The 26,466-nt window shown below is 43.2% G+C and overlaps 1 protein-coding gene across 5 annotated transcripts in view; it reads right to left on the bottom strand.

Moving 5' to 3' along the window:
* PTK2B (protein tyrosine kinase 2 beta) overlaps positions 1-26,466 on the bottom strand; it is a 167,307-nt gene that overhangs the window by 74,503 nt on the left and 66,338 nt on the right. For 4 of the 5 annotated variants that reach the window (XM_069728437.1, XM_069728440.1, XM_069728441.1 and 1 more), the window contains one exon: positions 1,222-1,458. In XM_069728437.1, coding sequence (XP_069584538.1) covers positions 1,222-1,413 — 192 coding nt within the window. In that variant the 5' untranslated portion in view covers positions 1,414-1,458. Of the gene's footprint in view, positions 1-1,221; positions 1,459-14,927; positions 15,077-26,466 lie in introns of all 5 variants that reach the window. The other variant, XM_069728438.1, reaches the window with a different exon arrangement.

Raw genomic sequence — 26,466 nt, 5'->3', positions numbered from 1 at the left:
TAATTTCCCATGTCTATGATGAGCTTTTATCCTTCCTGCTAATTTCCCATGTCTATGATCAGCTGTTAATCTTCCTGCTAATTTCCCATGTCTATGATGATCTTTTATCCTTCCTGCTAATTTCCCATGTCTATGATCAGCTTTTAACCTCCCTGCTAATTTCCCATGTCTATGATGATCTTTTATCCTTCCTGCTAATTTCCCATGTCTATGATCAGCTTTTAACCTCCCTGCTAATATCACAAGTCTATGATCAGCTTTTATCCTTCTTGCTAATTTCCCATGTCTATGATCAGCTTTTAACCTCCCTGCTAATTTCACAAGTCTATGATGAGCTTTTATCCTTCCTGCTCATTTCCCATGTCTATGATCAGCTTTTAACCTCCCTGCTAATTTCACAAGTCTATGATGAGCTTTTATCCTTCCTGCTAATTTCCCATGTCTATGATCAGCTTTTAACCTCCCTGCTAATTTCACAAGTCTATGATCAGCTTTTATCCTTCCTGCTAATTTCCCATGTCTATGACCAGCTTTTATCTTTGACCTATGTGTGTGGCAGATCCAGTTTCCTAAGACACAAGGAGAACTTTACAGGATCCTCGTATACAATCTATAGATGCCAAATACTGCAGAAGTTCATACTGTAAATCCCAGTCGGTGACACACATGTAATATGACCGTTGGCTCATCTGGGTCCCAAATCCACACCAAACAATAGCCAAACCAATAATCCTCATCTGTGTCCATGGAATCATCTGACCCATCCACCCATAGAGTATAATGACCAAATTAGGCATCTTCATCCATGAGTCTTATTCCCCATGCAATACTGTAGAGTACAATGGCCAAATAGATTGGGCCCATTGACCCATTTGACCTCCAATCCGTAGAATCCAATGAGTAAATAGATTATTCATGCATCCAATGACTTGTTCCGATCCCACAACGTATAGATTACAATGATCACATCAATTATTTTCATCCATGGGTTCAATAATGTTTCTTACTCCCCAAGCAATGACCAAATCAAATATCCTCATCAATAGGTCCAATGACTCGTCTGGTCTCCCCAATTTATAGCAAACCCAATTATCCTCATCCGTACAATCATAGATTCTTCTAATCCTCCAACCCATAAAAAAACAGGACAAATTAATTTTCCGTTTTTTTTCTGCGTTTGATTCATAGGAAATATTTATAAAAAATGTCGGTGAAGCTCACCCGTATTTCCGTGAATATGCTGCACTTCACAAGCTTGAAGTTCTTCATTAGGTTGGAGCTGTTGCTGTGGAAGCACACCTTGAGAATCCGCATCTCCTCCTTGCTAATCTCTCCATCGAGTAGCTGCTCTGTGGGGGCATCTGACTGCAGAAAAGTGTTTCCCCTGGAACGATTTATCGGGTCCAGAGACATCCTGGCAGGGATTGGAGTGTTGGCTAAGAACAGGACATTACTAATCTGTGGAGACAAAGGAGGTTTGGTTAGTGCATCCAAAACTTACAACATCAAAGAAAAGCAACAAAGGTTTTCAACAGTCCGACAAGTGTCCTACAGACTAGGTTCTCCATCTCTGGCATGTTTACTACAAAGGGAGGACACCATATCACAAGGGGTTACATTGTCCTCATATTCTAGTAGGTGCAGCACTGTGTAAGCTCATAGTCTTTGGGTTCTTAGCTAATCAACATTGTGGACTTCTACGCTAAAGCCAAGGTTGTAGAATTTGCAGGTTCCTTCACATATTAGGTTCCTTTGCTTGTAAAGTCATAAAAAAAACACTCCACTACAGTAAATACATATCATCAGAGGGTGACTTAGATATCTAGAGGACAGTATGCTCAAATATCTTCCAACCATGTTCTCCCAGCCAAAAGGTCCACCATAAACTCATCCATATAGCCACCAAATATCTCCGAGTCAATACTCTACTGTAACACTGTTCTAATCATATTCTTGACATTTTCTCAGCATTTCCAAGACTATTTCCTCCATCAGTATCTCACAAGGTTCTGGGTACATGTGTACTGAACTTTTCTATGTCAATTGTCCTCGGTCTCATCTCTCTGCAAACACAGATATAGGAGAACCGCATTTCTCAAGAAAGCCAATCAATCTATATGTTCCTTCTCATCGGCCGGCTTAGTAATATACTTAGCTACCTCACTGAGCTAAGTTGATGTGTAAAAAGAATACTTTAATGGCTAATTAACTTCTGCTACAGCTTTATCTGGACGTTTCTTACTGAACGTGAAGAAGAAAATGGAGAAAAAAAGACGTTGCAGGATTGTCCTCCAAGCCAAAGAATGATGGGAATCCAATATAGCAAAGATGCATTTAGCGATATTAACCCCTTTCCTCAGACAGAAATAAGTTATAAAATGTTCACCATATTGGATTCCTAAAGTTCTAAGGATTGAAGCATCTTCCTAAATGGTTTATTTTCTCTTTCTTTTTTCTTCCTTGAAGCATTGACCAGTGGCGACCATAGCACCTCCATTGAGTAGATAATTAACGAAAGTTAGGACTATGGCACAAACCAGTCTACGTGATGTGAGTTGGGCAAGTGTTCGGCACAAAGAATGTTCTTCTAATATTTCTGGTCAAAACTGTACACCGATGTCCAGTTGGACATATCCAGGAGAGGTGAAGTTCTACCATAACATCCCAAGTGTGTTCCTCAGAGGCCTTCTGGACATCAACCAACCAACTTCTATGTGAACATCCATTATCCAAATCTTATCTAAACTTCTCCCTGTCGGATGAAGATTATGGTTTTGGAGATAACCCACCCTTCGACAGTCCCAGATAAAGCAAGGGGTTACAGAAGTTTTCCCTTTGTAATAAAAAGTTCTTTATTTACCTTTCCGGTGACGCATTTTGGGCCTAGCTAGGGTTAGAAAAAGTGTAAGCGTGCACGGCACAATTCAGAATGTCTTCATTCATTTTCTGTCATCTCGGTCGCAGTTAAGATGAGATTGTCATCGTTTGCTGCGCTCTGCATAGGCGAGGACCGAGACGAGAAGACTCACTTCATTTTATCGAGCTTTGTCGTTTCGGTCGCTGACGATGTATAGAACGTAGAAGTCGATGACAAAGTTATCTCGCTGTTCTCACTTTCCTTCGAAACGCGTCACAAGAAAATTTAAATCAAAGCAAACGTTTCATTCCAAAAAATTTCGCCAGAGTAAATCTTCAGCAACATGGACAATCTTTTGAGTTATCCAACAGCGTGAAAAAAAAAGTATATTTTCTCAAAAACTGTAATCGCTATGAGTTCAACACTGGTCCTAATAGTTACCGACTACTAATCCTTCCTTTGGACTCTGGGCAGCAGCCATGGTACCACCACTCTGTCATACATAAGATAAACTACCTAATCAAGGCCAGTAGCCTCTCGTTGACCCTCGTAGAGGTTCCTCACCATAAAATTATTACATGACGTGCCGTCCTCTTTTTTTTGTTTTCTTCCATTCTGAAGATCTCTACGGTTGAAGACAACATGGCCACCAAAAGTTCAACCTAAACATCTCATCTACTGTATCTGTAACTCTCAAAGCTTAAGCTTTTCATAAAAATCTCCCAAGTTCAAGACCAGGAGATCTACAAGACGTGTGTCCTGGACATTACAGCATTTTATGACCTCTACAGGACTCCTTGATGAAACCGCGAAAGTGCGAAATGCGTGTGGTCAACCAGAAAATAACAACCTTGGAGCTTTTCCCTCCAATTCTTGTGCTTGGCCGAAGAGGACTGTACATTTTTTACTTTTTTGGATATTCCTGATGGTTTTTTACATCATATGCATGTTATTCCTTACCAGTGTGGTTTATGATTTTGCTTCCCGATATGACTTTTTACTGTGGAAAACACCAGATACAGCGGTAGCAATCTCAATATTGACAGACGTTGCAAACTAACTTTGTATTGAAGAGTCTTTGCAATGCTACCTGCATAAGAACAACTGCTTTGCCTCTTCCATAAGAGTATGAGGGATTTGAGAATAAGCACCAACGGTAATGTAGTTATACTATTAACATTAGAAATTGAGAAGCCATCTTGCCTGGGGTATCCAAGATTAGAAAATATATCTTTTTGTCTGGTATTGAGACTTGGCTCCATAAAAGTAAATGGGATTAAATTGTAATACCACCAGTGAACAGGTGAGGCACTGTAGTTATTACTAGCCTTGCTGACTGCTTCCCCTAGTGGCCAGTGACGGAATTGCAATATTTTAGAATATTTTTTTAAATGATAAAATAGATATGAAATTTTATGAAAAATGACAATTAAATATAAAAAAAATATACAATCGGAAAAATCCAAGCGGCTGTCCCCATCTCAATGCCTACTTCCAGCATAATTTTATGTTATTTTCTGGTTGACTAACATGACAGCTGAGAGCGATGCAAAAAAAAAAAGAGTGTACACAATTACTTCTCGCCAAGCTGTTCAAACTTCTGTTTTCCTCCATTTTGATATATTTAAAGATAATAAAAAAAATACAGAAAAAACCTAACTAAAATATGGACAATCAAATCCTCAAAGAGAAATTCAGAAATGCTTTCGGGGGGACAGAAACCAGTAACACATAAGGACAAACCAGACTCACGTAATGGATCTGGTCCTACACACATAATGTGCTGTATGCTGAGCACTGGGCCGGGTACTGGACCCCGCTTGTGCCGGAGAGGTCTCTTCTTTTCTTTTACTCTTGCACAAGAGCTCGGGACACTGCGCTTTCTGCACCTCTAATAAAGAAGAACGCTGCCAGCATGGAGGCCTCACAATAGTGAACCGCACTGATGCGGCCTGGGGCGTTTTCTCACAGAATTCCTGTTTTTCAGGGATACCGACACTAACCCAGACTCAGCGTTCAGCAAAGAACACCACTTATGTGCAAAACTAGACAAATAGTGCAAGATACAACCACCATACTGTACACAGTGCCATAATATAAACCACCATACTGTACACAGTGCCATAATACAACCACCACACTGTGCACAGTGCCATAATACAACCACCATACTCTACATAGTGCCATAATACAACCACCATACTGCACACAGTGCCATAATACAACCACCATACTGTACATAGTGCCATAATACAACCACCATACTGTGCATAGTGCCATAATACAACCACCATACTGTGCACAGTGCCATAAAACAACCACCATACTGTACATAGTGCCATAATACAACCACCATACTGTACATAGTGCCATAATACAACCACCATACTGTGCACAGTGCCATAAAACAACCACCATACTGTACATAGTGCCATAATACAACCACCATACTGTACATAGTGCCATAATACAACCACCATACTGTGCACAGTGCCATAATACAACCACCATACTGTACATAGTGCCATAATACAACCACCATACTCTACATAGTGCCATAATACAACCACCATACTGTGCACAGTGCCATAATACAACCACCATACTGTGCACAGTGCCATAAAACAACCACCATACTGTGCACAGTGCCATAATACAACCACCATACTGTGCACAGTGCCATAAAACAACCACCATACTGTGCACAGTGCCATAATACAACCACCATACTGCACACAGTGCCATAATACAACCACCATACTGTACATAGTGCCATAATACAACCACCATACTGTACATAGTGCCATAATACAACCACCATACTGTGCACAGTGCCATAATACAACCACCATACTGTACACAGTGCCATAATATAAACCACCATACTGTACACAGTGCCATAATATAAACCACCATACTGTACACAGTGCCATAATATAAACCACCATACTGTGCACTGTGCCATAATACAACCACCATACTGTACATAGTGCCATAATACAACCACCATACTGTACATAGTGCCATAATACAACCACCATACTGTGCACAGTGCCATAATACAACCACCATACTGTACATAGTGCCATAATACAACCACCATACTGTACGCAGTGCCATAATATAACCACCATATTGTACACAGTGCCATAATATAACCAACACACTGTACACAGTGCCATAATATAACCAACACACTGTACACAGTGCCATAATATAACCACCATACTGTCCATAGTGCCATAATACAACCACCATACTGTACATAGTGCCATAATACAACCACCATACTGTGCACAGTGCCATAATATAACCACCATACTGTCCATAGTGCCATAATACAACCACCATACTGTACACAGTGCCATAATACAACCACCATACTGTGCACAGTGCCATAATATAACCACCATACTGTCCATAGTGCCATAATACAACCACCATACTGTACATAGTGCCATAATACAACCACCATACTGTGCACAGTGCCATAATATAACCACCATACTGTCCATAGTGCCATAATACAACCACCATACTGTACACAGTGCCATAATACAACCACCATACTGTTCACAGTGCCATAATACAACCAACATACTGTACACAGTGCCATAATACAACCACCATACTGTACATAGTACCATAATACAACCACCATACTGTACACAGTGCCATAATATAAACCACCATACTGTACACAGTGCCATAATACAACCACCACACTGTGCACAGTGCCATAATACAACCACCATACTCTACATAGTGCCATAATACAACCACCATACTGTACACAGTGCCATAATACAACCACCATACTGTACATAGTGCCATAATACAACCACCATACTGTACATAGTGCCATAATACAACCACCATACTGTGCACAGTGCCATAATACAACCACCATACTGTACATAGTGCCATAATACAACCACCATACTATACATAGTGCCATAATACAACCACCATACTGTACATAGTGCCATAATACAACCACCATACTGTACATAGTGCCATAATACAACCACCATACTGTGCACAGTGCCATAATACAACCACCATACTGTACACAGTGCCATAATACAACCACCATACTGTGCACAGTGCCATAATACAACCACCATACTGTGCACAGTGCCATAATACAACCACCATACTGTACATAGTGCCATAATACAACCACCATACTGTGCACAGTGCCATAATAAAACCACCACACTGTGCACAGTGCCATAATACAACCACCATACTGTACATAGTGCCATAATACAACCACCATACTGTACATAGTGCCATAATACAACCACCATACTGTACATAGTGCCATAATACAACCACCATACTGTGCACAGTGCCATAATAAAACCACCACACTGTGCACAGTGCCATAATACAACCACCATACTGTGCACAGTGCCATAAAACAACCACCATACTGTGCACAGTGCCATAAAACAACCACCATACTGTACACAGTGCCATAATACAACCACCATACTGTGCACAGTGCCATAAAACAACCACCATACTGTGCACAGTGCCATAAAACAACCACCATACTGTACATAGTGCCATAATACAACCACCATACTGTGCACAGTGCCATAATGAAACCACCACACTGTGCACAGTGCCATAATACAACCACCATACTGTGCACAGTGCCATAAAACAACCACCATACTGTGCACAGTGCCATAATACAACCACCATACAGTGCACAACGCCATAAAACAACCACCATACTGTGCACAGTGCCATAAAACAACCACCATACTGTACACAGTGCCATAATATAAACCACCATACTGTACACAGTGCCATAATACAACCACCATACTGTACACAGTGCCATAATACAACCACCATACTGTATATAGTGCCATAATACAACCACCATACTGTATATAGTGCCATAATACAACCACCATACTGTGCACAGTGCCATAAAACAACCATCATACTGTGCACAGTGCTATAATACAACCACCACACTGTACACAGTGCCATAATACAACCACCATACTGTACACAGTGCCATAATACAACCACCATACTGTACACAGAGCCATAATACAACCACCATACTGTGCATAGTGCCATAATACAATCACCATACTGTACACAGAGCCATAATACAACCACCACACTGTGCACAGTGCCATAATACAACCACCATGCTGTACACAGTGCCATAATACAACCACCATACTGTCCATAGTGCCATAATACAACCACCATACTGTACATAGTGCCATAATACAACCACCATACTGTGCACAGTGCCATAATACAACCACCATACTTTGCACAGTGCCATAATATAACCAAAATACTGTACACAGTGCCATAATACAACCACCATACTGTACACAGTGCCACAATATAACCAACATACTGTACACAGTGCCACAATACAGCCACCATACTGTACATAGTGCCATAATACAACCACCATACTGTACATAGTGCCATAATACAACAACCATACTGTACATAGTGCCATAATACAACCACCATACTGTGCACAGTGCCATAATACAACCACCATACTGTACACGGTGCCATAATACAACCACCATACTGTGCACAGTGCTATAATACAACCACCATACTGTGCATAGTGCCATAATACAACCACCATACTGTACACGGTGCCATAATACAACCACCATACTGTGCACGGTGCTATAATACAACCACCATACTGTACATAGTGCCATAATATAACAACCATACTGTACATAGTGCCATAATACAACAACCATACTGTACACAGTGCCATAATATAACCAACATACTTTACACAGTGCCATAATACAACCACCATACTGTGCACAGTGCTATAATACAACCACCATACTGTGCATAGTGCCATAATACAACCACCATACTGTACACAGTGCAATAATACAACAACCATACTGTGCACAGTCCCATAAAACAACAACCATACTGTGCACAGTCCCATAATACAACCACCATACTGTACACGGTGCCATAGTACAACCACCATACTGTGCACAGTGCTATAATACAACCACCAAACTGTACACGGTGCCATAATATAACCACCATACTGTACACAGTCCCATAAAACAACAACCATACTGTGCACAGTCCCATAATACAACCACCATACTGTGCACAGTGCCATAATACAACCACCATACTGTGCACAGTGCTATAATAAAACCACCATACTGTGCATAGTGCCATAATACAACAACCAAACTGTACACGGTGCCATAATACAACCACCATACTGTACACAGTTCCATAATACTACAACCATACTGTACACAGTGCAATAATACCACAACCATACTGTGCGTAGTGCCATAATACAACCACCATACTGTTCACAGTCCCATAAAACAACAACCATACTGTACACAGTGCAATAATACAACCACCATACTCTGCACAGTGCTATAATATAACCATCATACTGTACACAGTGCCATAATACAACAACCATACTGTGCACAGTGCCATAATATAACCACCATACTCTACATAGTGCCATAATACAACCACCATACTGTGCCCAGTGCCATAATACTACCACCATACTGTACACAGTGCCATAATACAACCACCATACTGTACATAGTGCCATAATACAACCACCATACTATACATAGTGCTATAATAAAACCAGCATACTGTACATAGTGCCATAATACAACCACCATACTGTGCACAGTGTCATAATACAACCACCATACTGTACACAGTGTCATAATACAGCCACCATACTGTACACGGTGCCATAATACAACCACCATACTGTGCACGGTGCTATAATACAACCACCATACTCTACATAGTGCCATAATACAACAACCATACTGTACACAGTGCCATAATATAACCAACATACTGTGCACAGTGCCATAATACAACCACCATACTGTACACAGTGCCATAATACAACCACCATACTGTACACAGTGCCATAATACAACCACTGATCCTGAGTTACATCCTGTATTATACCCCAGAGCTGCACTCACTATTCTGCTGGTGCAGTCACTGTGTACATACATTACATTACTAATCATGAGTTACATCCTGTATTATACTCCAGAGCTGCACTCACTATTCTGCTGGTGCAGTCACTGTGTACATACATTACATTACTAATCCTGAGTTACATCCTGTATTATACTCAGAGCTGCACTCACTATTCTGCTGGTGCAGTCACTGTGTACATACATTACTGATCCTGAGTTATATCCTGTATTATACTCCAGAGCTGCACTCACTATTCTGCTGGTGCAGTCACTGTGTACATACATTACATTACTAATCCTGAGTTACATCCTGTATTATACTCAGAGCTGCACTCACTATTCTGCTGGTGCAGTCACTGTGTACATACATTTCATTACTGATCCTGAGTTACATCATATATTATACCCCAGAGCTGCACTCACTATTCTGCTGGTGGAGTCACTGTGTACATACATTACATTACTGATCCTGAGTTACATGCTGTGTTATACTTCAGAGCTGCACTCACTATCCTGCTGGTGCAGTCACTGTGTACATACATTACATTACTGATCCTGAGTTACATCCTGTATTATACTCCAGAGCTGCACTCACTATCCTGCTGGTGCAGTCACTGTGTACATACATTACATTACTGATGCTGAGTTACCTCCTGTATTATACCCCAGAGCTGCACTCACTATTCTGCTGGTGCAGTCACTGTGTACATACATTACATTACTGATCCTGAGTTACATCCTGTATTATACTCCAGAGCTGCACTCACTATCCTGCTGGTGCAGTCACTGTGTACATACATTACATTACTGATCCTGAGTTACATCCTGTATTATACTCCAGAGCTGCACTCACTATTCTGCTGGTGCAGTCACTGTGTACATACATTTCATTACTGATCCTGAGTTCCATCCTGTATTATACTCCAGAGCTGCACTCACTATCCTGCTGGTGCAGTCACTGTGTACATACATTACATTACTGATCCTGAGTTACATCCTGTATTATACCCCAGAGCTGCACTCACTATTCTGCTGGTGCAGTCACTGTGTACATACATTACATTACTGATCCTGAGTTACATCCTGTGTTATACTCCAGAGCTGCACTCACTATTCTGCTGGTGGAGTCACTGTGTACATACATAACATTACTGATCCTGAGTTACCTCCTGTATTATACCCCAGAGCTGCACTCACTATTCTGCTGGTGCAGTCACTGTGTACATACATTACATTACTGATCCTGAGTTACCTCCTGTATTATACTCCAGAGCTGCACTCACTATTCTGCTGGTGCAGTCACTGTGTACATACATTACATTACTGATCCTGAGTTACATCCTGTATTATACTCCAGAGCTGCACTCACTATTCTGCTGGTGCAGTCACTGTGTACATACATTACATTACTGATCCTGAGTTACATCCTGTATTATACCCCAGAGCTGCACTCACTATTCTGCTGGTTGGGTACATACAGTATATTTTGCCCCATTTTGCACATAGTGACGCTTCTTCTAATGAATCTGTGACATTATCGGTGATTTGTGCTCCTGGTTTCTATGTCGTCTCTCCATTATCGAGGACCTAGTAATGTTTTTGTTCTGCTTCTTCGAGGTGTAAAAAGACCCTGAAATGAATGAGTCACTGGATGTTTGGAGCTCGTTATCCCCGATCTCGCTCACAATCATAGACGCATTTCCAAGTGACTATCAGACAGTGAGCGCTGCTCCGCAGCCCAGTGAACGCAGAGCCCACGACCAGCCTCCATGGTGGAGGGGCACTATAGGGCGGCTTTCTCTATAGTCCCAACGATTAGTACATGAGAACATAGAAACTAAAACAAAGAGGAAAAAAAACACAATTCGTGAAATCGTTGCAATTTGTTGCTTCTTTTAATTTTATTTTGAAAAAAACGTTCAGTGATTGAACGTTCACCACGGTCAGCGGAGGAGCCGTGCTTCTCACAACGCGTCATATATGTTTCCATACATGAAAATATCTTCTATAGTTTAAACTCGTGGCTCCTTTAAATATTTTATCCAGGAAAATGTATCACGACGCGGAGAGTTGACAAGTGGCAGAATGATTGATTTGTGCCTCTCAATCCCGCCGGTCGCTGCCAAGATTCCACGCAGAACTTGTCGCCATCTGCGCCATTGAATAGCAGAATCTGGTCTAAATTATAACGATCTGCTCAAGACCGAGAAGCCAACATGTCGCGTTCGATACATTTGTAGCAATTATTCTGCTTTCTGCTGACATTTCCTGATCAAGTGATGACAAAACAAAATGCATGAATTTTTATGTTTGTGCACCCCCAGAAGTCCTGTCATAGTGGCCAAAAGTGGCCAGCTGTCGCTCTTCTCTCATTCCCTAGTTGTCCATTTTTTATTTTTTTCAATCCCCTATACCAGGGGTGGGCAATTAATTTTGCCATGGGGCAGCATGAGAAAGTGGGATGGTTTTAGAGGGCCGAACTAATATAATTACCGTATTTTTCGGACTATAAGACGCACCGGACCATAAGGCGCACCCCAAATTTGGGGTGAAAATTGCAGAAAAAAAAGATTTTTTATAAGGTGGGGGTCCGTCTTATTGTCCGAATTTACAGTATCTTACGGTAAGATTCTTACCTGAGGGATGGCGGTGGCAGAGCAGGGTCATAGGAGGCATGGTGTCGGCAGAGGTGGGGTGATGTGGTGTGGCGTGCACCTGAGCAGGGTCCCTTCCTGCGTAGGCGGCCGGCGCCACGGCCTGGTGTCCATGGGGGGGTTGCAGCAGTGGTGGTGCGGCGGCAGAGGTGCGGTATGGCGTGCGCAGGGTCCCTTCCACCGGTGAGGTGACGCAGCGGCCCGGAATGCAATGTGAGCAGCAGAGCCGGGTTGAATATCGGTGGCGGCGGCCATCCTACTGAGGCTGCGCGTGCGCAGATTAAGTACTCTGCTTCACGGGGCTTCAGAAAAATGGCCGCGGGAGGCCTCGCGTGCGCAGATGGAGATCGCGGCGGCCATTTTCCTGAAGCCGAGATCTAAATCTGCAAACTCGGCTTCAGGAAAATGGCCACCGCAATCTCCATCTGCGCACATGCGGCCTCCCGCGGCCATTTTCCTGAAGCCCTGTGAAGTAGAGCACTCCATCTGCACACGCGCGGCCTCGGGAAGATGGCCGCCACCACCGATAAACAGGTAATCAACCTGGCCTTCACTCCAGCCACCAGCGGTGCTCAGAAGCGGCTGGCGGCTGGCCGAGCGGTGTCAGGGGCGGCTGTCAGAAGTGACAGCTAGCTGGCGGGCCGCTTAAAATCATCAGGCGGGCCGGATGCGGCCCACGGGCCGCATCTTGCCCAGGTCTGCCCTATATGGTTCCAGAGATATGGGCTTTTTATTTAGTTCTAATTTTTATGGTCTTTACCAAAGACACGCCCCCGAGGATCCTGTGAGCCGCACCGTCTCGCACACTAAAATCTCTGCAACCGTATTTAATAAAACATAAGATATATAACTCAGGGGAACAGCAAGCATAAAACAAGAGAAAAAAATGATCCCTTAACTTTTTGGGAGGTCCTTGTTATAGGATATTTCACAGTAAGGAGTAGGGGGCTGATAAAGGAAGTAAAATGTGGGTAGGAGCCCTGCAAACAAATGTTGATAGGGAAATGGCTCAAAATAGCATATAATAAAAAATAATCTTGAACCAGGAGGCGAAGGTCCAAGTGGAGGAGTGGAGCACTGCCTTGCGTTCTAGTTTACTGTACTTGTCAATAAATGAGAAAAAAAAAAACGATGTAGGGTTACCCCTATTTTTAATAACTAGCCAAGGAAAAGCAGACAGCTCTGAGCTGGTCTTATTATCCTGGGAAGGGGTCAATATCCATGGCCCCTTCCCAGCCTATTAATATCAGCCCCAGCTGTCTGCTTTGCCTTTGCTGGTTATGAAAATTGATGGGGTACCCTAGAAAAATGAAATGGTTACCGTTAAGGTTACCGCCATTCCTAGGTCTGGAATGATGAGCAGTGACCTTAATGAGATCACCTCAGTTCACAGCGGCCAGGTCTCGCGGAGTACAACGTGAGATCGGCAGCGGCTGTCTGCTTTGCTTTTGCTGTTTATTAAATTAGGGGGGACCTCACGTCATTTTTTCAGGGTCCTCCATTTTTAATAAATAGTAGACAGATATTAATAGGCAGGAAAGCTTTATGGATATTGGCCTTTTCCAGCATAATAAGACCATCTCACAGCTGTCTGCTTACCCTTGGCTGGTTATTTAATAATAGGGGGTACCACACATCATTTTTTTTAAATTATTTATTTATTTTACATTGTCAGGTCAAGTCCCGTGGTGTGTTGACCAATCACTTGGCATCACTGCGATGGGTCCAGAAGTGCCCTCAGCCTTAAAACTTGTTGACTGGCTGTGCTGCAGATTTTCAACAAGCTTTATTAGGCTACTGAGCTCGAACAGTAACAAAGACGTACAGTAACAAGTCCGTGTTCGGAGTTAGGCACCAGACCCTAGGACTTTACCATTCGGGATTGCTCATGCCTACTTTTTTTTAGGCATTGTATGGCGTTATTTTTTTTCTGAATGGCAGTTTCATCTAGTCACTTGGGTACTCTATTATAGCAATATCTTAGCACTGTATCGCAGTATTTTTTGGATAATTATGTCAGTGTGATCAACATGTTAGATATCAGTATTCTAGCAATATTTTTTGGACCTTATATGGTAGTATTATTTGATAAGTTCTTGGCAAATATTTAGGAATATAATGGGGTTATTATTTGGAGAAAATGACAGTTTCCTTGTCATGGAGTAAAAGAATGATATTGCAGTATGATTTGTGCACTGTATGGAAGTATTATATTATGGTAATATTCAGACATTGTATGGCGGTATGTTCTGGACATTAATAGCAGTTTCATCTTGTTATTACAAAGCAGTATTATACAGTATGGAAGTGTTCATTTGAGAGTGCCACTTGGACACTTGCATTGGTATAACGGTATTATGTGGACGGCAGTTTCATAGAAAACTATATATTTACCTGCTCTGCTCCATAACATGATGCTGGCAGATAATTGAAGACCGGTCATCTCTCCTGACTTGTCAGCTAGTAAATACAATGTTTGTTTTTCTTAAAATACAATTTTGAAGCATCTTTTCTTTATGTTACGTGTTGCTCCATTCTTCCTCCTGGAAACGCAGAAATAAATTAAAAAGACCAGGTGCTGCAACATACTTGGGCCTCCTGACTGTCAGATCCACGCAAAATCCCTACAGCCTACAGGCAGTATTGGGGGTTATCGCTAAAATCCAAGTCTGAGCCATAAGATGTAGAAACGAGTAAGGGCAGAGACTGAGACACAATCAATGCCACTGAGCAGTGGAGGACTAGGAGGTGCCACCTGCAAGGCGATAGGACAATGCCCAATATATAGTGTTACCAGTCTCACCAATGCCACTGAGCATGGGAGGACAAGGAGGTGCCACCTGCAAGACGACAGGGCAGAGCCCAATATATAGTGTTACCAGTCTCACCAATTCCACTGAGCATGGGTGGACCAGGAGGTGCCACCTGCAAGACGATAGGGCAATGCCAAATATATCGTGTTACCAGTCTCACCAATGCCGCCGAGCATGGGAGGTCCAGGAGGTGCCACCTGCAAGGCGATAGGACAATGCCCAATATCTAGTGTTATCAGTCTCACCAATGCCACCGAGCATGGAAGGACCAGGAGGTGCCACCTGCAAGGCGATAGGGCAATGCCCAATATCTAGTGTTATCAGTCTCACCAATGCCACTGAGCATGGGTGGACCAGGAGGTGCCACCTGCAAGACGATAGGGCAATGCCAAATATATCGTGTTACCAGTCTTACCAATGCCACTGAGCATGGGAGGTCCAGGAGGTGCCAACTGCAAGGCGATAGGGCAATGCCCAATATCTAGTGTTATCAGTCTCACCAATGCCACCGAGCATGGGAGGACCAGGAGGTGCCACCTGCAAGGCGATAGGACAGAGCCCAATATATAGTGTTACCAGTCTCACCAATGCCACTGAGCATTGGAGGACCAGAAGGTGCCACCTGCAAGGCGATAGGGCAATGCCCAATATATAGTGTTATCAGTCTCACCAATGCCACCGAGCATGGAAGGACCAGGAGGTGCCACCTGCAAGGCGATAGGGCAATGCCCAATATCTAGTGTTATCAGTCTCACCAATGCCACTGAGCATGGGTGGACCAGGAGGTGCCACCTGCAAGACGATAGGGCAATGCCAAATATATCGTGTTACCAGTCTTACCAATGCCACTGAGCATGGAAGGTCCAGGAGGTGCCACCTGCAAGGCGATAGGGCAATGCCCAATATCTAGTGTTATCAGTCTCACCAATGCCACCGAGCATGGGAGGACCAGGAGGTGCCACCTGCAAGGCGATAGGACAGAGCCCAATATATAGTGTTACCAGTCTCACCAATGCCACTGAGCATTGGAGGACCAGAAGGTGCCACCTGCAAGGCGATAGGGCAATGCCCAATATATAATGTTACTAGTCTCACCAATGCCACTGAGCATGGGAGGACCAGGAGGTGCCACCTGCAAGGCGATAGGGCAATGCCCAATATCTAGTGTTACCAGTCTCACCAGTCTTCTCTTCCTAGATTTTGGGTGATTGTCAGCCCCATCGTGCAGTTTTTGTGCTCTAGGAAAGCATTAATCCTTCCTCTCGTGATGTACACAGCAGGAGCGCTGCTTCTCGGTTTGTGTGGGTGGAAACACAAATGTCGTGTGCGGCTTTAATAGGGGAGATCACAAAGAAAAAAGGACCACAAATAGAAATAATTGTTCCTGGTAGCAGCTGTCTGACCCGCTAATTGCCCAGAGGCAGCGAGCGGGAGTCAGGAGGGCTTCTGTATAAGGGAAACAAAAGGCAAAACCAGCAACAAATGCACAGACCAAGTATTTCCCCCTCCATCATCATCATCATCATCATCATCATCAATTGAGCAAGAGTCAGTTTCGACCCAGTAATCCCCCCCAAAAAAGGTTTGTTTTATTCTAGTCTGAATCCTGTAATTTTTCTTATTTTGTTTCCATAGATGGAGGTGTGTGATAACTTGTTCTTGTGTCTGTATCTATTGATACCATTTTACACACATGATTTTTTATGATTTTTCATTGCATTTTGAAAACGGGGTCCTAACTTACATAGGACCTAAATCACTGCATGAGAAACTACAGAGTATATGACTGATCATTTACGTATACTAGTAACATAGTTAGTAAGGCCGAAAAGACATTTGTCCATCCAGTTCAGCCTATATTCCATCATAATAAATACCCAGATCTACGTCCTTCTACAGAACCTAATAATTGTATGATACAATATTGTTCTGCTCCAGGAAGACATCCAGGCCTCTCTTGAACCCCTCGACTGAGTTCGCCATCACCACCTCCTCAGGCAAGCAATTCCAGATTCTCACTGCCCTAACAGTAAAGAATCCTCTTCTATGTTGGTGGAAAAACCTTCTCTCCTCCAGACGCAAAGAATGCCCCCTTGTGCCCGTCACCTTCCTTGGTATAAACAGATCCTCAGCGAGATATTTGTATTGTCCCCTTATATACTTATACATGGTTATTAGATCGCCCCTCAGTCGTCTTTTTTCTAGACTAAATAATCCTAATTTCGCTAATCTATCTGGGTATTGTAGTTCTCCCATCCCCTTTATTAATTTTGTTGCCCTCCTTTGTACTCTCTCTAGTTCCATTATATCCTTCCTGAGCACCGGTGCCCAAAACTGGACACAGTACTCCATGTGCGGTCTAACTAGGGATTTGTACAGAGGCAGTATAATGCTCTCATCATGTGTATCCAGACCTCTTTTAATGCACCCCATGATCCTGTTTGCCTTGGCAGCTGCTGCCTGGCACTGGCTGCTCCAGGTAAGTTTATCATTAACTAGGATCCCCAAGTCCTTCTCCCTGTCAGATTTACCCAGTGGTTTCCCGTTCAGTGTGTAATGGTGATATTGATTCCCTCTTCCCATGTGTATAACCTTACATTTATCATTGTTAAACCTCATCTGCCACCTTTCAGCCCAAGTTTCCAACTTATCCAGATCCATCTGTAGCAGAATACTATCTTCTCTTGTATTAACTGCTTTACATAGTTTTGTATCATCTGCAAATATCGATATTTTACTGTGTAAACCTTCTACCAGATCATTAATGAATATGTTGAAGAGAACAGGTCCCAATACTGACCCCTGCGGTACCCCACTGGTCACAGCGACCCAGTTAGAGACTATACCATTTATAACCACCCTCTGCTTTCTATCACTAAGCCAGTTACTAACCCATTTACACACATTTTCCCCCAGACCAAGCATTCTCATTTTGTGTACCAACCTCTTGTGCGGCACGGTATCAAACGCTTTGGAAAAATCGAGATATACCACGTCCAATGACTCACCGTGGTCCAGTCTATAGCTTACCTCTTCATAAAAACTGATTAGATTGGTTTGACAGGAGCGATTTCTCATAAACCCATGCTGATATGGAGTTAAACAGTTATTCTCATTGAGATAATCCAGAATAACATCCCTCAGAAACCCTTCAAATATTTTACCAACAATAGAGGTTAGACTTACTGGCCTATAATTTCCAGGTTCACTTTTAGAGGCCTTTTTGAATATTGGCACCACATTTGTTATGCGCCAGTCCTGCGGAACAGACCCTGTCGCTATAGAGTCACTAAAAATAAGAAATAATGGTTTATCTATTACATTACTTAGTTCTCTTAGTACTCGTGGGTGTATGCCATCCGGACCCGGAGATTTATCTATTTTAATCTTATTTAGCCGGTTTCGCACCTCTTCTTGGGTTAGATTGGTGACCCTTAATATAGGGTTTTCATTGTTTCTTGGGATTTCACCTAGCATTTCATTTTCCACCGTGAATACCGTGGAGAAGAAGGTGTTTAATATGTTAGCTTTTTCCTCGTCATCTACAACCATTCTTTCCTCACTATTTTTTAAGGGGCCTACATTTTCAGTTTTTATTCTTTTACTATTGATATAGTTGAAGAACAGTTTGGGATTAGTTTTACTCTCCTTAGCAATGTGCTTCTCTGTTTCCTTTTTGGCAGCTTTAATTAGTTTTTTAGATAAAGTATTTTTCTCCCTATAGTTTTTTAGAGCTTCAATGGTGCCATCCTGCTTTAGTAGTGCAAATGCTTTCTTTTTACTGTTAATTGCCTGTCTTACTTCTTTGTTTAGCCACATTGGGTTTTTCCTATTTCTAGTCCTTTTATTCCCACAAGGTATAAACCGCTTACACTGCCTATTTAGGATGTTCTTAAACATTTCCCATTTATTATCTGTATTCTCATTTCTGAGGATATTGTCCCAGTCTACCAGATTAAGGGCATCTCTAAGCTGGTCAAACTTTGCCTTCCTAAAGTTCAGTGTTTTTGTGACTCCCTGACAAGTCCCCCTAGTGAAAGACAGGTGAAACTGCACAATATTGTGGTCGCTATTTCCTAAATGCCCAACCACCTGCAGATTTGTAATTCTGTCAGGTCTATTAGATAGTATTAGGTCTAAAAGTGCTGCTCCTCTGGTTGGATTCTGCACCAATTGTGAAAGATAATTTTTCTTGGTTATTAGCAGAAACCTGTTGCCTTTATGGGTTTCACAGGTTTCTGTTTCCCAGTTAATATCCGGGTAGTTAAAGTCCCCCATAACCAGGACCTCATTATGGGTTGCAGCTTCATCTATCTGCTTTAGAAGTAGACTTTCCATGCTTTCTGTTATATTTGGGGGTTTGTAACAGACCCCAATGAGAATTTTGTTACCATTTTTCCCTCCATGAATTTCAACCCATATGGACTCGACATCCTCATTCCCTTCGCTAATATCCTCCCTTAAAGTGGACTTTAGACAAGACTTTACATAGAGACAAACCCCTCCTCCTCTCCGATTTTTACGATCCTTTCTAAACAGACTGTAACCCTGTAAGTTAACTGCCCAGTCATAGCTTTCATCTAACCATGTCTCGGTTATTCCCACTATGTCAAAGTTACCTGTAGATATTTCTGCTTCTAGTTCTTCCATCTTGTTTGTCAGGCTTCTGGCGTTTGCGAGCATGCAGTTTAGAGGATTTTGTTTTGTTCCAATCACCTCACTGTGAATTGTTTTAGAAATGTTCTTACCTCCCTTCTGAGTATGTTTTCCTGGGTCGTCTTTGTTCGAGTCTAATGTTTTTCTTCCCGTCCCCTCTTCTTCTAGTTTAACGCCCTCCTGATGAGTGTAGCGAGTCTTCTGGCGAATGTGTGTTTCCCAGGTTTGTTGAGGTGTAGTCCGTCTCTGGCGAGGAGTCCATCATACCAGTAATTCACACCGTGGTCCAGGAATCCAAATCCTTGTTGTCTGCACCATCGTCTTAGCCAGTTGTTTGCATCAAGGATCCTGTTCCATCTCCTGGTGCCATGCCCGTCTACTGGAAGGATAGAAGAAAAAACTACCTGTGCATCCAGTTCCTTTACTTTCTTCCCCAACTCTTCAAAGTCCTTGCAGATTGTCGGTAGGTCCTTCCTTGCCGTGTCATTGGTGCCAACATGTATCAGAAGAAATGGGTGGACGTCCTTGGAGCTGAAGAGCTTTGGTATCCTATCGGTCACATCCTTGATCATCGCACCTGGAAGGCAGCATACTTCTCTTGCAGTTATGTCCGGTCTGCAGATGGCTGCTTCGGTGCCTCTCAGTAGTGAGTCTCCCACCACCACCACTCTTCGTTGCTTCTTGGCTGTACTTTTTGCTGTCACTTGTTGCTGTGTGCCCTTTTCTTTTTTGCTTGCTGGTATTGCTTCATTCTTAGGTGTGCCATCTTCATCCTCTACAAAGATTTGATATCGGTTCTTCAGTTGTGTGGTTGGTGATTTCTCCATGGTCTTCTTGCTTCTTTTGGTCACATGCTTCCACTCATCTGCTTTTGGAGGTTCTCTGACACTTTTTGCACCTTCTGTGACCAGTAGAGATGCTTCTGTTCTGTCTAGAAAGTCTTCATTCTCTTTGATGAGTTTCAAAGTTGCTATTCTTTCTTCCAGACCCCGCACCTTTTCTTCTAAAAGGGCCACTAGTCTACACTTCTGACAGGTGAAATTGGATTCTTCTTCTGGTCGATCTGTGAACATGTAGCACATGCTGCAGCTCACCATGTAGGTTGTCACATCTGCCATGTTGCTCCTAGATCCTGCTGACTTGCTGTGTGTTTTCCTTCTTGTGTAATCTACTCAGCCAAGCTCTCTTGCAATAATGTCCTACAGGCAAAAATTCATATGCAAATTAGCCTCCTGAAGCTTGAATCCCTGGTTTGGTGATGCTTTCGAAGCAGCTGGTCCCGGCTGTACCCAACGATCTTCTAGCTTAGGGAGACTTCGCTTCTCCCAGAAGGCACCTGGAATATGCAAATTAGCCTCCTGAAGCTTGAATCCCTGGTTTGGTGATGCTTTCGAAGCAGCTGGTCCCGGCTGTACCCAACGATCTTCTAGCTTAGGGAGACTTCGCTTCTCCCAGAAGGCACCTGGAATATGCAAATTAGCCTCCTGAAGCTTGAATCCCTGGTTTGGTGATGCTTTCGAAGCAGCTGGTCCCGGCTGTACCCAACGATCTTCTAGCTTAGGGAGACTTCGCTTCTCCCAGAAGGCACCTGGAATATGCAAATTAGCCTCCTGAAGCTTGAATCCCTGGTTTGGTGATGCTTTCGAAGCAGCTGGTCCCGGCTGTACCCAACGATCTTCCAGCTTAGGGAGACTTCGCTTCTCCCAGAAGGCACCTGGAATATGCAAATTAGCCTCCTGAAGCTTGAATCCCTGGTTTGGTGATGCTTTCGAAGCAGCTGGTCCCGGCTGTACCCAACGATCTTCTAGCTTAGGGAGACTTCGCTTCTCCCAGAAGGCACCTGGAATATGCAAATTAGCCTCCTGAAGCTTGAATCCCTGGTTTGGTGATGCTTTCGAAGCAGCTGGTCCCGGCTGTACCCAACGATCTTCTAGCTTAGGGAGACTTCGCTTCTCCCAGAAGGCACCTGGAATATGCAAATTAGCCTCCTGAAGCTTGAATCCCTGGTTTGGTGATGCTTTCGAAGCAGCTGGTCCCGGCTGTACCCAACGATCTTCTAGCTTAGGGAGACTTCGCTTCTCCCAGAAGGCACCTGGAATATGCAAATTAGCCTCCTGAAGCTTGAATCCCTGGTTTGGTGATGCTTTCGAAGCAGCTGGTCCCGGCTGTACCCAACGATCTTCTAGCTTAGGGAGACTTCGCTTCTCCCAGAAGGCACCTGGAATATGCAAATTAGCCTCCTGAAGCTTGAATCCCTGGTTTGGTGATGCTTTCGAAGCAGCTGGTCCCGGCTGTACCCAACGATCTTCTAGCTTAGGGAGACTTCGCTTCTCCCAGAAGGCACCTGGAATATGCAAATTAGCCTCCTGAAGCTTGAATCCCATGGTATACTAATACCATACTTCCTGTAAAGAATAAAAGACCCGCCCCACTTCCTGTAAAAATAATAGACCCACTATACTTCCTGTAAGAATAATAGACCCGCCCTCACTTCCTGTAAGAATAATAGACCCGCCCTCACTTCCTGTAAGAATAATAGACCCGCCCTGCTTCCTGTAAGAATAATAGACCCACCCTACTTCCTGTAAGAATAATAGACCCACCCCTCTTCCTGTAAGAATTATACATTCGCCCTATTTCCTGTAAGAATACTAGACCCACTCCCACTTCCTGTAAATCTACACCCCTCTTACTGTAGAGAATAAAAACTTGCATCCACTTCCTATAGAGAATAGATAGAGATAGACCAGCACCAACTTCCTGTAAAGAATAGACCCGCCCACACTTCCTGTAAAGAATAACAGACCCGCCTCACTTCCTGTAAGAATAATAGACCCGCTCACACTTCCTGTTAGAATAATAGACCAGCCTCCATTTCCTGTAATAATAGACCTGCCGCCTCTTCCTGTAAAGATTAATAGACCCATCCCAACTTCCTGTAAAGACTAATAGACCTGCCCCACTTCCTGTAATAGACTCGCCCCCACTTCTTGTAAGAATAGACCCACCCCCACTTCTGGTCAGAATAATAGACCTACCCCCACTTCCTGTAAAGATCCAATCCACTTCCTGTAAAGATTAATAAACCTGCCCTACTTCCTGTAAGAATAATACTTTCCCGCCATTTCCTACAGAGAATAATAGACCCACCTCCACTTCCTGTAAAGACTTATTAATGCACCAAACTTCCTGCATAGAATTATAGACTCACACCTACTTCTTGTAGAGAATATCAGACATGCCCCTACTTCCAGTAGATAATTATAGACCATCTCCAACTTCCTGTAGAGAATAGACCCGACCCACTTCCTGTAGAGATTAATTTACCTGCCCCATCCTTGTAGAGAATAGACCTGCCCCCACTGCCTGTTAAAAAAGAGACCCACCCCATTTACTGTAGAGTTTAATAGACCCACACTCGCTTCCTGCAGAGTCTAATAAACCCATCCTCACTTCCTGTAGAGACTTCTAAACCCATGCCCTCTTCCTGTTGAGAATTTTAGAGCTACCCCACTTCCTTTAGAGAATACCAGACCCGCCCCACTACCTGTAGAGAGTAACAGATCTGCCCCAGCTTCCATTAGAGAATAAAAGACCCTCCCCCACTACCTGTAGAGAATAACAGACCCTTCCCCACTTCCTGTAGAGAAAAATAGACCTGCCCTCACTTCCTGTAGAGAATAATAGACCTGTCCCCACTTCCTGTAGAGAATAACAGACCCCCCACTTCCTGTAGAGAAAAATACACCTGTCCCCACTTCCTGTAGAGAATAACAGACCTGCCCCCACTTCCTGTAGAGAATAACAGACCCGCCCCACTTCCTGTAGAGAATAACAGACCCACCCCCACTGCCTGTAAAGAAAATTAGACTAGCCCCACTTCCTGTAGACAAAAACTGACCTGCCCCCACTTCCTGTAGAGAATAACAGACCTGCCCCCACTTCCTGTAGAGAATAACAGACCTGCCCCCACTTCCTGTAGAGAATAACAGACCTGCCCCCACTTCCTGTAGAGAATAACAAACCCCCTACTTCCTGTAGAGAAAAATACACCTGCCCCCACTTCCTGTAGAGAATAACAGACCTGCCCCCGCTTCCTGTAGAGAATAACAGACCTGCCCCCACTTCCTGTAGAGAATAACAGACCTGCCCCCACTTCCTGTAGAGAATAACAGACCTGCCCCCACTTCCTGTAGAAAATAACAGACCTGCCCCCACTTCCTGTAGAGAATAACAGACCTGCCCCCACTTCCTGTAGAGAATAACAGACCTGCCCCACTTCCTGTAGAGAATAACAGACCTGCCCCCACTTCCTGTAGAGAATAACAGACCTGCCCTCACTTCCTGTAGGGAATAACAGACCTGTCCCCACTTCCTGTAGAGAATAACAGACCTGCCCCCACTTCCTGTAGAGAATAACAGACCTGCCCCCACTTCCTGTAGAGAATAACAGACCTGCCCCCACTTCCTGTAGAGAATAACAGCTTATAGCACGGCTCATTTCCTTGGTTCCACTAAAAACACTATAGGGAAAATCTGGAGCAAAGACACATAAGGGGAAACGCAAGGTGAGACACAACAGATGGAAGTTGACCAAGAGACACTAAAAGGCTGCGATAGGGGAAAGACACCAAAATGGAACCTGAAACAGAAACGCTAAAAGGAGAATCTGGGGCAGAGACACTACAAATGCAAAAAATCACTTGGGAAAAGAGGTAATACACAAAACTGCAACTCAACATACTGGTTTCTGTACAGACTAGAGATCCTGACCCCACAGTACCTAGTGGTTCCTGCATGAGAAGAGATAGCCCTGACCACAGACTAGATGATGGCAACTCAGACTTATCCTGCCTGAAAGGCCATCGAGTGCTTCAAATTCCATCTAAAAAAAACAGCAGAGCAGATTGAAAATTACCTACAGAAGGGAAAATATGCTGAAATAGAAAGAGTAAGTTAAATACCATGAAATACTAACTATAGGATTAAGTGTGTACTGTTTTGAGAATATGCTGCCTATGTCCTAAGAAGAAACAGAAGGTATGTGCAAGGTAAAGAACATAAACAGCAGAGAGATAAACCCTAGCTGGTATTTCACTGACTGGTTAAAACTACAGCAGTATGGCTTGATTTCCAAATGAGAATATCACCAGCAGGAAATACCAGCAGAGGAAAAGTATATAAAGCCGCACCCAAAAGGTGATAGGGCAGACAAATGAGTAAATTAAAGCATCTGTTGCCATAAAAAGACTGAAGGCGTATATGCTGTGTCTCGGCGAACAAAAAGGCCGACCACAAAAGACAGGCTCAAGAGTTTCATCCTGGACGTATGACAATGGTGGAGATACTCAAGGGAAAACCAGGGGTAGAGACACTAAAGGGAGAACCTGAAGAAGAGACACTAAAAGATAAACCGAAGGCCAGACAATAAAGAGCCCAAGACAGAGATAGTAAAGGGAGATCCTATGGCAGAGACACTAAAGGAGAACCCTAAAGCAAAGACACAATGGTGATAACTAATCTTCTGCACGGAAACTCTGCGGAAGAGACAATAAAGGAGAAAAACAGACAGAAACACTAAAGGGAGAGAGAGATTTAGACTGATCTCTAAAAAGAAGAAATTAAGGGAGAATCTGGACAAAGACAGTAAATGGGAAGATCAGACTGGAGACACTAAAGAGGAATCCAGGGGAGAGAGATTAAAAATGTTAATCTGGACAGAGAAAATAAAGGGGACAAAGACATTACACCATGTTCCAAATTATTATGCAAATTACATTTTTCTCGGATTTTCCTAAATGGTCGGTGCAAATGACAGTCAGTCACCCGTTAGATTATACATCAAATTTTATTGAAGAAACCTCCCAATGATAACAGTATAATCTCCAAAATGAATAAAACCCCACAATGCACTGTTCCAAATTATTAGGCCCAGTAGAATTTGTAAACATTTGAGGTTTTAAAGAACTGAAAAGTCTCATTTGTGGAATTTGCAGCATTAGGAGGTCACATTCACTGAGCTAAAAAGCTATTTAACTCCAAAACCTCCTAACAGCCAAGTTACATGTTAACATAGGAGCCTTCTTTGATGTCAGCTTCACAATTCTTGCATCCATTGAACTTGTGAGTTTTTGGAGAGTTTCTGCTTGTGTTTCTTCCCTCCCAGAGCCGCTGTTTTGATGTGAACGGCCTCCCACCCTCATAGATCTTTTGATTGATGATACTCCAAAGGTTCTCTATAGGGTTGAGGTCAGGGGAAGATGGTGGCCGCACCATGAGTTTATCTCCTTTTATGCCCATAGCAGACAATGACTCAGAGGTATTCTTTGCAGCATGAGATGGTGCATTGTCAGCATGAAGATGATTTTGCTCCTGAAGGCACGATTCTGCTTTTTAGACCATGGAAGAAAGTTGTCAGTCAGAAACGCTATATACTTTGCAGAGGTAATTTTCACACCCTCAGG

The sequence above is a fragment of the Ranitomeya imitator genome, chromosome 5 (assembly GCF_032444005.1).
Source record: "Ranitomeya imitator isolate aRanImi1 chromosome 5, aRanImi1.pri, whole genome shotgun sequence".
Lineage (NCBI taxonomy): Eukaryota > Metazoa > Chordata > Amphibia > Anura > Dendrobatidae > Ranitomeya > Ranitomeya imitator.
The sequence above is the reverse complement of the archived record's forward strand: the minus strand, read 5'-3'. Positions and strand labels throughout refer to the sequence as shown.